General features: G+C 46.0%; 1 protein-coding gene across 1 annotated transcript; it reads left to right on the forward strand.

Moving 5' to 3' along the window:
• Nucleotides 1–8,464: 8,464 nt before the first annotated feature.
• On the forward strand, nt 8,465–10,006 carry id1 (inhibitor of DNA binding 1, HLH protein). Its single transcript, XM_080727437.1, has 2 exons — nt 8,465–9,040; nt 9,446–10,006. The coding sequence occupies exons 1-2, from the start codon at nt 8,678–8,680 to the stop codon at nt 9,479–9,481; spliced, it is 399 nt and encodes a 132-aa protein (XP_080583563.1). The 5' UTR covers nt 8,465–8,677; the 3' UTR covers nt 9,482–10,006.
• The last annotated feature ends 2,270 nt before the right edge of the window (nt 10,007–12,276 follow it).

Genomic DNA, 12,276 nt, shown 5'->3' on the forward strand with positions numbered 1-12,276 from the left:
AAGAGCTTTGGTGAGAAGGGGAAAAAGAGCAGACTAAGTACAGAGTGAAAGGTCAACTTTATAAAGTATTGACGGTTCAAGTGGTTAAATATCTGAAAACACAAATTGACATGAATCCAAAATACACTGATGATTGTGCTGTCATACAATGAAACTATATGGAATCTATGAAAAGCTTGTGGGGGTCCCTGCTTCATCCCTGCCTGAAAACGTTGAATATAATATACCAGGGGTCGGCTATATACAATTTACATCATGATATAATCAGCTGCGTATGGGGTGTCCGTGGGACACTTCCCGTTGGCTAGATCACATGACCTCATTCTGAAGAATGCACCAGGCACTTCCTGATTAGCACACAGGTGTGCGGGGAGGGGATCCTCCTCGCATTCTGAACGGCCACTTCTTCTTCTGGTTCCCGGCGGTGCGAGGCGGGCGGGGCAGCGTTCCTACAGTTTAACCTGAAATGTTGCCTTAGCTGAGGGCTAAACACCTGCACTCCTCCACTCCCTGGGCTGTGGCTGTGAGAGCCAGAATGGTGGGCGGAGGGTTGATACACGCACTTAAAGCACCTCCCTGCCTCCACCGACCAGTGTCTCTGGTTACCGCAGTGTAGAGTCCCCTGGCTGGGGTTTTCTTTTTAACACTTTTTATTCAGGTCAGGTGTGGGGAGGAAGTCTAAGCATAGAAGAACACAAAACAATAACCTGCACTGTAGGGCCTATTGACTGTGGTCAGAACTCACTCTCTCTCTCGCACACACACACACACACACACACACACGCGCGCGAACGCGTGCGCGCACACACACACACACACACACACACACACGCGCACACACGCACACACTAGGGATGGGACGATAAGCGATATTATCGTTTATCGTGATAAAAAACACTCACGATAATCGTAACGTGGAGATTTATTTTATTGTGATATCGTCCTCAGTCATGCACTGGGATCAATTCACCTTTTATTTGCCGAGCTGCATATCCATATCCGGTACCACTTAAACCCTCTATAATTGGTGAAAAGGTACTTATAATATACGTACTTGATACAGTCTTTTTTTCCCCTCCCCTCTCTATCAAATGTCTTGTCTATCAAAAAATAGCCGATCTACAAGTTGTGAGCTTGTAGATCAGCTATTTTTTGGCAAATGTTCCACCCCAGGATAATGGATTTTGATTATCGCGATAATCGCGATTTCTTTTGTCACAATAATCGTGATATGAAATTTTCATATCGTCCCATCCCTAGCACACACACACGCGCACACACACACGCACAGACACGCACACGCACACACACGCGCGCACACACAGTCACACACCTATTGCACCTGTTGCACCTGCACTGCCTTCTCAAAGACACATGAATAGAGAGATACAGATTCCCACACCCAAGAAAATTAACTTCCCCCTTGCAGTGGTGGTTGTTCCTCTTCCATACAGGCTTTGATAAATAGAAACAACAAACAAGAGGGGAGGGAAACTTGAGCCGGCTCAGATGGCAAACTCAGCCCGCAGGAAAGAGAGTAGTGCTGAGGTGGAATTCGGTGTCAAGAGCATCGGGAGCAGAGAAACACAACAACTCCCCGAGGCCCAAATAACATGATTATACCCCACTGCAACAATCAAAACAAAAGTGGTGGGCCCAATCTGTTCACTGTCAATGGCCCGCTCTCATTTGTCAAGCCCCATCCAAGAGGTTGGTTCTCAGGCGACTCGCACAATGCCCAGTGACAAACAGGAGGGCTTCTCCTTTTAGCCCGGCCTGCCACCGGGAAGCCCATCTGAAGTATTAATCTTTGGGTGGAAGAGTGGAGGAGAGGGCTCAGCCTGGCCCAGCCATTGTCCCCAGGCCTAGAGGCCTCTGAATGGGGCTTTGTCAGCTCCCCAGCTGCCACTGTCCGGGCTCCATCTTTAGGCTTTGGCTCCCATGTCCCCTGGCCGTGCTGACTGGACGCCTCTGTGCAGCTGTGGGGATGTGTGTGAGGGAGAGAGAGAGAGAGAGAGAGAGAGAGAGAGAGAGAGAGAGAGAGAGAGAGTGAGGTCAGGTGACAGGCCATTCATCTCACAAACACAAATACATGGCTTTCCACAGGCCCTCACCAATCATTTCATTTCAACACGGCACATTCAGATGCAGAGGGGAATCTTCGCATTGGAAGGAATTGCTCCAAATTTTTGTCGTTTGAATAATTATTTTGACTTTTTGTATATTCGACATACACAAAAAAAAGAAAAGAAAGCTAATGTAACTGCATCTGTATTACCAGCTTGAGTGCAGTGTAGCTCAACATGGATGATGGTGGTTTCCATCCAGTTGTGCTGCTGTGCTCCGTGATGAGGCGTGTGAAATGGGTTGACCCCGGCAGGGGCGTCACAAGGGGGGGGGGAAAGTGGGACTGAGTTACTAGGGCCCAATGTGGAGGGGCCTTCATTATTTTATACTTTAGCCATTGAAAAATAGCAGATCTACAAGCAGATTTGCTATTATTGAAAAGTCGTTTGAACATTTGTGCAAATCTTTGAATATATGTATTTTTTAAGCAAACATTTGTAACTAAAATTTTGTCCACTGGAACTAAATATTTTGAGATGGGGGTCCGTGATCAAATACATATCATTTTGGGGGTCCTTCACATGAAAATGTTCGAGCATCACTGACATAGAAACATAATAAAAATAAAAAAATAAATAAAAAAAACCTTAGAAGGATTTGAAACATTCAAAGGCTTGCAGTTAATGTTCACGATTTAAAAAAAATAATAGCAGATCTACAAGCCCATGAGCTGTGAGCTTTTCAATAGTTAAAGCACCCAGGGCCCAGGAATTTGGTGCGACACCCCTGGTGACCGGCATGAAGACCGCTGGAGGTGATCTGATGCGTTTCACATTGTGTTTGTCCTCCAGCTCTCCCTCCCTGCTGTTGCGGGGCAGCTGGCCGGCAGCAGTGGAGCCCTGTCCCCCCTGTAGGCATCCACTGGCTCCCAGCTGAGAACAGCTGGTTCCTCCCACCGCCACCCAACCACAGCCAGCGGACCTGGCCCCATGTTGAGCATCCTGGAGAGGGCCATATATGTCTGCCAGCCGAGCTCTATTCACAGAGAGATGGGCCCGCGCTAATGAAGAGGCCTCATTAAGCTACATTTACAGGTTCTATAGAGGTGGACCTATTGTCGAGTCCGTGAGGGGGGGAACCATAGCCATATCGCTCCCCGACACAATAGAACAACCTAATCAGGTTTTATCGCCCCCGGGACGATGGCTCCAAAAAAACTGTCCCGCGGCGGCTCTCGGATGCTAACCTTATGTCAACCTCGCCCCTTTCTGCCCACCCGCTGCTGTGAAGTCAACGCCATACCGTTACCGAAGTGAACCAGAGGAGGATACGGAGGGGAGGGGTGAGGTGGAGGTGGGGGTGGGGGGGCTGCAAAGGAAGAAGAAGGGGGTTGATGTCCAGCGGACGGGAGAGAAGGGGAGCCGTGTGTTATTAGATTTGCAACAAGTCGTAACACTGTCTCCCATTGTCTGTTTCACCTACCCTGCCAACCCCCCCCCAAACCCCTGACCACAGAGAGAAACACCACCCAACACCCCCTTTTCTCGACCAGCCCCACCCCGACCCCCACACACCCCCCCAAGCTAAAGCTCTCTCTCCAGGCAATTGCCACTGGAGTGGAAAGTATTCCAGAGCACAATGCCTATGCTCTCAATGGGTGCTTTAGCATGCCACCAGTGCGCTGTCACCAGCAGATGGGGAGCTAATTAGAAGCCATTAAAGGGCTTTGATAGTGTGTGTGGGAACCAGGCGGAGGAAGATGGCCATAGGGGTGTAAAGGAGGGGTAGTTTTTTTGGGTCCGGTGACTGCGAGTGCGCACGCACGCACACACGCGCGCGCGCACACACACACACACACACACACACACACACACACACACACACACACACACACACACACACACACACACACACACACACACACACACACACACACACACACACACACACAAGCTGTCGGTGGGGCAGCAGAGAGAGCAGGCTGTCCTCTCATGAGGGAGAGGAGAAGCATCCGTCCTCCTGCTGGTGCAACCAAGGACAGAGTGAAGGACACCTGTGAGCTTTCAAGGATGTCTGTGAGACTATCAGATAGTAGATAGAGTTCCAGTAAAGCTGCTGCCCCTGAGTCTCTCTCTCTCTCTCTCCGAGGGGAGGGGAGGGGAGCACCCACAGGGGAGAATACCCACAGACGGCGAGGAGGCTCCAGCAGGTCTGATGACACATCTCTGAACCGTGGGCTGGGCCCGTCAGCCCACAGGATGTGAGTGACTCCCCACTGGACCACAGTCATTACACACAGAAGGCTGGGCTCCCCCAGGCCAGGGCACACACAACAGTTAGTTACCACAAGGACTGGAGCCGGCCGGCCACTCACACACAGCAGAGCTGATGGGTGACGGCAGAGCCAACGTTAGGGCTGTCACGATTATGACATTTTTACGTGACGATTAATTGTAACTCAAATAATTACGGTTAACGATTTAATTGTGTTTTTTTGTCGTTGATAATAACATTCCTGTTTGGCTGTTAGGCTTTGAAGTTGCACATGGCAGATATGACACATAACCTAAATACGCAAAGACATTACTGACATATTTGACAGCTTACTACTTAAAAGAAATAACATTGATTGTGGAAATAGCCGATCTACAAGCGATGCGTGAGCTTGTAGATCTGCTATTTCCACTATTTCTGAAAATGTATGAACATTTTTCAACATTCACGATTATGTCAAATAATTGCGATTAGACAATTATGTCATAATTGTGACAGCCCTACAAACCCCCCCCATTCCAAGATGGAATGCCGCAATTCAGACTTTGTTTGGACCTTAGGAACCCCGAGTGTCATAGTTCAACCGTTGCAGTTCATGAGAGATACACAAGAAAGGAGAGACGTACAAAAAAATGTTTGTAGCTGTCGCCACACCCCTCCCTCCCTGTCCCATATGAGCCTCTACACACACCTGCACACAGGTGTGATCATTATCAAGCAAACAGGAAGAGCCTGACTGGGAGCATGGAAACTAATCCCACAGCTGCAGGGAGATGGCCTGAATGTGTGTGTGTGTGTGTTTGTGTGTGTGCGCGTGCGTGCGTGCGTGCGTGTGTATGAGCGTGCGTGCATGAAAACTTTCATGTGGTTCACACAACTTCTAATAAAGTTAGCATAGCAGCCTCTTTCAACGTTATATTATGAAGAATCATATTCAAGTCAAATCGTCTGCCAAAGACACAGCTTCATCACATCCACCGCTGTTGTGGTTTTACGTGTGTTCAGGAAGTTGTATGAGTACGACTCATTGTCCCCCCCCCCACCCCACCCGCCTCAGTAATAATAACAGCAGCAAAAGTGTGAAAGCATTACTGGAATGTCCTATTTCCTCTGAACAAAGTCCTGCACTAACTTTTCCCCCGATGCCTTTCCTGTACACACTGCTGTTGTGGAGCTATTTTCTATAGCGATAAAAGAACAAGAACGAGGGCGTATTAGCCAATGCATTTCCTCTCCACCAACCTGGCACCAAGTTCTATAAAACACCATTAGTGTATTAGTTTTTGGGCTGGCGCAAAGATCGCCTAGATATCGTCACTGTCGGGCAGAAACCTCGTATCGCCAAGTTTCAAATTTGTACGTTTTTTTTCACAAAGTAAAGCCCTGCTTCATCATACAAGGCCGTCGCACACTGGTAGTGAAAACAGCAGATCTACAAGCACACAACACCTTGCGGTGCGAGGCGTTGTGTGCTTGTAGATCTGCTGTTTTCACTAGTTTAAATGCAAAACGAAGAGTTTTGGACATACAAGGTTTCCACCCGACAACGACGATATACAATGTTGCGAAAGGGGAGGAAAGAAAGGAAAAAGGCAAGTGTTGCATTTCGTCTGTTTGATGGATGCAGGATGTTGCTACACTGCTGATACATTACAAACAGTAGCAGAAATACTGGTCTTTACAGACTGCTACAGTTGTAATCAATTTGACATTTGGGCTCCCGAGGGAAATGAATTCTATATCAGCTCCATCCACCAATGTCTGGTAGAAGAAGAAGAAGAAGGGGTTGTTTTGGGGATACGGGAGCGGAGGGAGGGGGACGGTGGGGAGGGGAGGTATTGGGAGGAGGTGTTGTGCCATTCTGTCAGTTAAAATCAGGAGCTAATATGTTTCACTTTTCTTTCCCCTCCTCTGTCTCTTCTCTTCCCTCTCTCTCTCTCTCTCTCTCCCCTTGCCTTGATGTGCTGTAAACAGGCTAAAAAGGGCCCAGCTGTGTGGAGTTATTGTCGGTGTCAGTAGGAAGTGCTGATAGCTTTTGCAGCTGAACAAAAGCTGGATGAGGGGAGTGGAGGGGCGCTCCAGACACAGTGGCTCCAGCCTAGATTCTCTCCCACAATCCCTGCACCGCACTCCCATTGTTCTGCCCACCCGGCCCTCCCTCCGCCCTGTCAGCTGCGACCTAGGACAGAGGGTAGAAAAAAGAAAAAGAGAGAGAGAGAGAGAGAGAGAGAGAGAGAGAGAGAGAGAGAGAGAGAGAGAGAGAGAAAAAAGAAAATCAAAGAAGAAAAAAAAAAAGAAAGTAACAAAAAAAAAGTTTTTACAGGCTACCGCAACAGCTAGAAAGAAACAGTCCTCCATCGTAGTAAACTTTGCTACAAGAGAGCAATGCCGAAGTTGTTGTTATTGCAGTTATCTGTAGGCTATATTCTCAAATCAGTGTAAAATCATTATGGTTAAATGTTATATTATAATATATTATAATAAAGCAAAGTCTAAGTAAATGTCTTTAAAGTTTTATATTTTGCATTTTTTAATGTATACAAGGATTGACATTGCATGCTGTATGAGCCTTTGTGCATTATAATAAGAACATAAGTAAAAATATTGTGCATAACAATTTGTTTTGCACATTTTTTTATTTTATTTTTTTAATTATAAAATACCTCACAACAAGGAGCCATACAATGGGTGCATATAATTTGGGGTCTTGTAAAAGAATGAAAAACTAAACAAAAAAACTGTATTATAATTGTTTGTGAACTGAAAATAGTCTTGCCAAAACACCAGGGGTAAAAAGGGGATTTTAAGATAGGCTGTGTGAAAATGCCATGTTCAGGAATGCAAGAATTGTCCTGCACATTTGTGTAAAATGCGGCAGGAATAGCTTTGCCTTTTCAAAGCAGCCTCCCTCCCCTCTTCCCCTCCCCTCCTCCCTCATTCTTTTGGTTTAAGGACACTGTTCATGTTTAGCTGGTGACAATGGCCGTTTGCAGGTGCGCTGGGGCGGTAATCTCATCAGAGTGATTTAAGGTGATAAATGAATGATGATCTCCGCAGCCAGTTTGTTCTCAGGGTCTTGCGGCAGCAGAGCGCAGGTGAATGGGGGAGTGCTCGCCTCTTGTTTGAGGTCTCCATGGAGACCGCCCGCGCGGCGCCAGGCTGACAGGCGTCAAGGCTCGGATGAATGGGTGACGTCACCGCGCTGGCGCCTGCCAGTCTGCTTCGGCTTGTTTGGACAATCTGGAGGAAGATTCAGAACAGAGCAACGCAATTTCTATGTGCACACACACACACTCACACACACACAGGCTGAGCACACACACGGAGAACATGTGAAGGAATCCGTGAAAGTCGCTCACAGGGGCTTCGTTCTTCACGAGAAGGAGGAAAAAGAGAGTCTGTGTGTTTTCAAAAAAGAAAGAAAGTGCAGTTTGTAACTTATAAAGAGAGCTTTGAATGGAACTGTCTGGGGCAGCCATATGTGAATGACAGTGCAGGAAATTGACTAAAATAATCAGCACACTTTCCTCGTGATTTTTTTGCAATGTTCCGAACTAATGCTTTAATAAACTGCACTTTCTTTCGTTTTGTATGCTTAGTCACGGTGGTTTAGCAAGACATAACAGATTAAATAAGAAAAGATTGCAGTAAACAGGACCTAACCACCCAGTCGAGCTAGCCTTTTCCCCCCAAAAAACTGTTAATTACTTCTCTTAGTTTAATGTACCATTATCACCCACATCTGTGGTGCCATCCTAAATGGTGAGAGTCAAATCTAGGACGTGACGGTAATTATCATCAAGCATTCATCCTATTCATGCCTTCCCATCCCACACACACATTCACAGAGCACTGCACATACCCATGCATTCACCAACCCCCTTGACTGTCCCCAGGCAATCTACACCTGCAGAGTCCCCAAGCCGTGGACAGCTGGATTCCCACATATCACCCGTAAAAGACACACATTTGTTTCCATTTGTAACGCCATCCCTCAAACAGATTGTAAATCTCGATAACCAGCCGCGCGCCGCCATTGGCCGAGAAAACAGTCGTGAACCGCCCCGCCAATACAAACGCGGCCACCCCATTGGCTCCCACCCGCAAACAGGACGCCGTCGGAACGCCCCTACAGCCTCGCTCAACTATAAAGCCAGGGGGGTTCAACCATGTGGACGTTTCAAACTGTCAACATTCCAGTGTCAACATCTCTCCAAGCGTTAGGAGAAGACTCTGTTATCACTGTAACTTAAAAGCTACTCGGCTTTTCCCCACCTCAACCATCGTTTTCCTCTGCATTCCTGTGGGAACTACACATTCAAGTTAACAAGTCAAGATGAAGGTTGTTGGATCTACCTGCGCACTGAAGAGCAAGGTCGGCGGCGAGGAGATGGTCCGCTGCCTGTCGGACCAGAGCCTGGCGATCACCAAGTGCAAGATCCCGCTGCTCGACGAGCAGATGACCGTGTTCCTGCAGGACATGAACAGCTGCTACAGCAAGCTGAAGGAGCTCGTGCCCACGCTGCCCACCAACAAGAAGGCGAGCAAGGTGGAGATCCTTCAGCACGTCATCGACTACATCTGGGACCTGCAGGTCGAGCTGGACGAGCCGGAGAAGAGCCGCCAGCACGCCGCGGGCAGCCTGCCGCGCACGCCGCTCACCACCCTGAACGCGGAGCTCGCCAGCATCTCAGTCGAGGTAAATGTCTCTTCCATGACTGTTGTCTCTTAAACGCTTAACGCAACAAACTATCCAAGTCCATATGCCAGAAAGTTGTGCGTTAAAGTTGCATAGAGGCTGTGCGTCATGCGTAATGATGGCACTGTCAGTTGTGCATTTATACGCCAGTGGTTCTCAAACTTGGGGACATTTCAATGTCTCCCCTTAACTTTGACAGTGTACAAATGGAACCAAATGGACCTGTTATGGTTCATTTGGTTCCATTTGTACACTGTCAAAGTTACAGGGTCAATTTAGACTCCCATAAAGGAACCTATGAAATCCCACTTTGAGAACCACAGATCTATAGGCTATGCTTTGTAAACTGTCCCTGTATCGATGTCAGGATGATGTTCTAAAACATATTTTGTTCTTTCCTTGCAGAATGGATGCTCGGACGACAGAATCATGTGCCGCTAGAATCCATGAAAAGGCATGGAGTCTCATCATTCCAGCACCCAAGAAGAACGAACAAGGCTATTACCTGATGTGACTTTCAACCACATTTAAAAAAGAGAACCTTGAACCGAGTAGGGACGTTTCGAACTCCCACGCTATAGAAAATAACATTCTCTGGACATGCTCTTAAGGAGAGGATCTGTCAACTCAAGGCCCTCGATTCATCCGAGGTCCCATTGGAGAAAGACTGGTGTCCAGACAAATAGACTGGGTTAGCCGGGAGAACACGGCAGTTAGGCTTCCAGTGCAACGTTGCTTGTTGCTTTGTAGAGTTTCTAAAAAGAGAGCTAATATTTCTGCTACGTTTTTGTATCTTGTTGTAAACCTACGTAGAAATCTTTGTCGAACTTTGTTAAAGGAAATTTACATTTCTCAGATTCCTGAGCGAAAGATTGTATTGTATATTACAATGTCACGTTACGTGAAAAGATATTGTTTCTTACAATGTACTTAATTGTGTTTTTATTAAAACAAGACGAAATATTTTTGAACAAGAATATTGTTTCACTGATCTTTCTCTGTGTGTGTGTGTGTGTGTGTGTGTGTGTGTGTGTGTGTGTGTGTGTGTGTGTGTGTGTGTGTGTGTGTGTGTGTGTGTGTGTGTGTGTGTGTGTGTGTGTGTGTGTGTGTGTGTGTGTGTGTGTGTGTGTGTGTGTGTGTGTGTGTGTGTGTGTGTGTGTGTGGGCAATATACATTTCTCAAATAAATTCCTCACATAAGGGTTATTCTATTGCTTTATAGCAAGTCTACAGCAATAGGCTGGGGCAAAAGCACATCATAAAAAAAACATTAATGTTAATGTGATAAGCCTAAACATTCATGTGAATGTGATTAAGGCTTAATCATTAAGCCTAATTGATATAAACTGCACATTTGCTAAGTAGGCTAGTCAACTGAATAGTGTGTGAAGAAGCTGTCAGCAACAGCTATAACCAAAGAATAAATGAAGCCAATTCATTGTTGCCTCATGTAACATAAAACCAAGGCTGGTGGCCCAGTCATCATACCAGCTAAATTGGTAATTTGTTTTTGTATGGCTCATTAACGTATCAAATTACAAGAGGAAGTACCCGTTTAAATTGTTTGGTCCAGAGATTTTGATAAATGGTGTCAATAATTAAAATACCTCAAAATCTAAATATTTATTGTAGTGCTGTTCATGACAAGTATTCCAAAGGGGCTAGGCTACATAATTATGATGTTTATGCATGAGCCATTTTAGTTGGTACACAACATAATGCATTTTAATAGTAATGCAACATGCACCAGCTATTGAGTTATATTAGTTTAAAAGTCGACCGTTTAGCCTATAGGCCCATAGGCTACTGTGTCTGCAACACACAGATTTGGAAATCAATTTAAATATAAAATGGCCTAAATCAGATTCCTGAGTGGTCTTTCGGCAGGGCACGGGTTAAAATGGTTTGGAGAGGCAATTCGTTATAAGATTTATTCTGTCTCCCTGGTGCAATGTTTTTCCCATTTCCCTGCGGTGCGATGCGCACAGCTGCAGGCCCGGCGTTGAGGCACGGCCAGTGTGTGATTGTGTTTGTGTGATAGCTTTGTGCCAAGGGCAGGGGAGGGCGACGGGGCCCAGACTGAGCGGCGCCTCGGCACACCTGGGGAAGTTCAGGTTAAATAGCTCCACATTCCTCAACACACAGCTGATTGAAACATTAACAAACAGTAATCCACGAGCCAGGCCACAGATGGGCCGGGAACGCTGCCAAGAGAGAGACTCTTGCTCTCTGTTATAGATTCCCACACAGTACAGTAGTTATAAGCCTGCTATTAATATACACTTTTTTTCTTTTTTCTTTTCCCCTCCTCCTTTTTTTTAAGAAACCTAGGCTCAGTCTTTGGGTTCAACTCAGAGAAGCAGCATATTGAAAGACAGAAGCTTAATTTTCATTAATGTAATAGGCCCATCTGTCGCATGTCATACACCATTATTTAACTTTATTATTATTATTATTATTATTATATATTTTTTCTTTTCAATAAACTTTGTCTGGCATCTACAAATAGGTTACATTTAACAAATTCTGGTTGAGAATATACATAATACATACATACATATACATGTTATTACTGTTATGGTAGGATATAATGTCAGAAACATCTTTTACAATTCTGCATACCTCATTCTTTTGTGTCGTTGCTTATAAATACAAGTCAATTCGATTCAAATGTCCCCTTTCTTAAATTGTTGTTGTAATTTAATGCCCCCTTGCGGCCGTTTCGAGAATTACCATCTTCCATTAAATCCATTTAACTTACTTTATGTATAGTAACTGGGCACCGTGGGCACGCATAGACAAGAGCGCCACCCTCTGTCTAGCATGCCATTCGACATGTTGCTTGTAGCCTATTGCAGTCAAAATTGGTTGGATCCAGAAATTATGATTTGTTATCTCCGCCAGGCTGAGGGCGTGGCCGAGACTATGTTTTCGCCTCTGTCCGTCCATGTTGTCTGTCTGTCAGCAGCAAATTTCCGGCACAGTGCCAATCATGTGATGTCTCTCTGCTCTGTGGGCCCGTGCTACTCTGAAGGAATTGCCCTCTCCATTTAGTGGAGATGGCACTAAATGGTGGCAACATTTTTTCATACCGGGAGGGCATACCGTATGCCTGGTATGCCAGATTCCCAGTCCTCCCCTGCCTCATGGTGGCGCTATAACAATCAGATTCTGTTACACTTACACAGGCCTCTTAACACTTGAACGTAGGTCATACAATCAAATTAAAAATTCCCT

This window comes from Nannobrachium achirus, assembly GCF_963921795.1.
Source record: "Nannobrachium achirus genome assembly, chromosome: 6".
In the NCBI taxonomy this organism is placed as follows: Eukaryota; Metazoa; Chordata; class Actinopteri; order Myctophiformes; family Myctophidae; genus Nannobrachium; species Nannobrachium achirus.

What these genes read in the sequence shown, in the direction of transcription:
- id1 (XM_080727437.1), top strand. Translation starts at nt 8,678, where the DNA reads ATGAAGGTTGTTGGATCTACCTGCGCACTGAAGAGCAAGGTCGGCGGC. An exon ending in TCGCCAGCATCTCAGTCGAG is followed by an intron (nt 9,041 to 9,445) that starts GTAAATGTCTCT and finishes CTTTCCTTGCAG; the next exon opens with AATGGATGCTCGGACGACAG.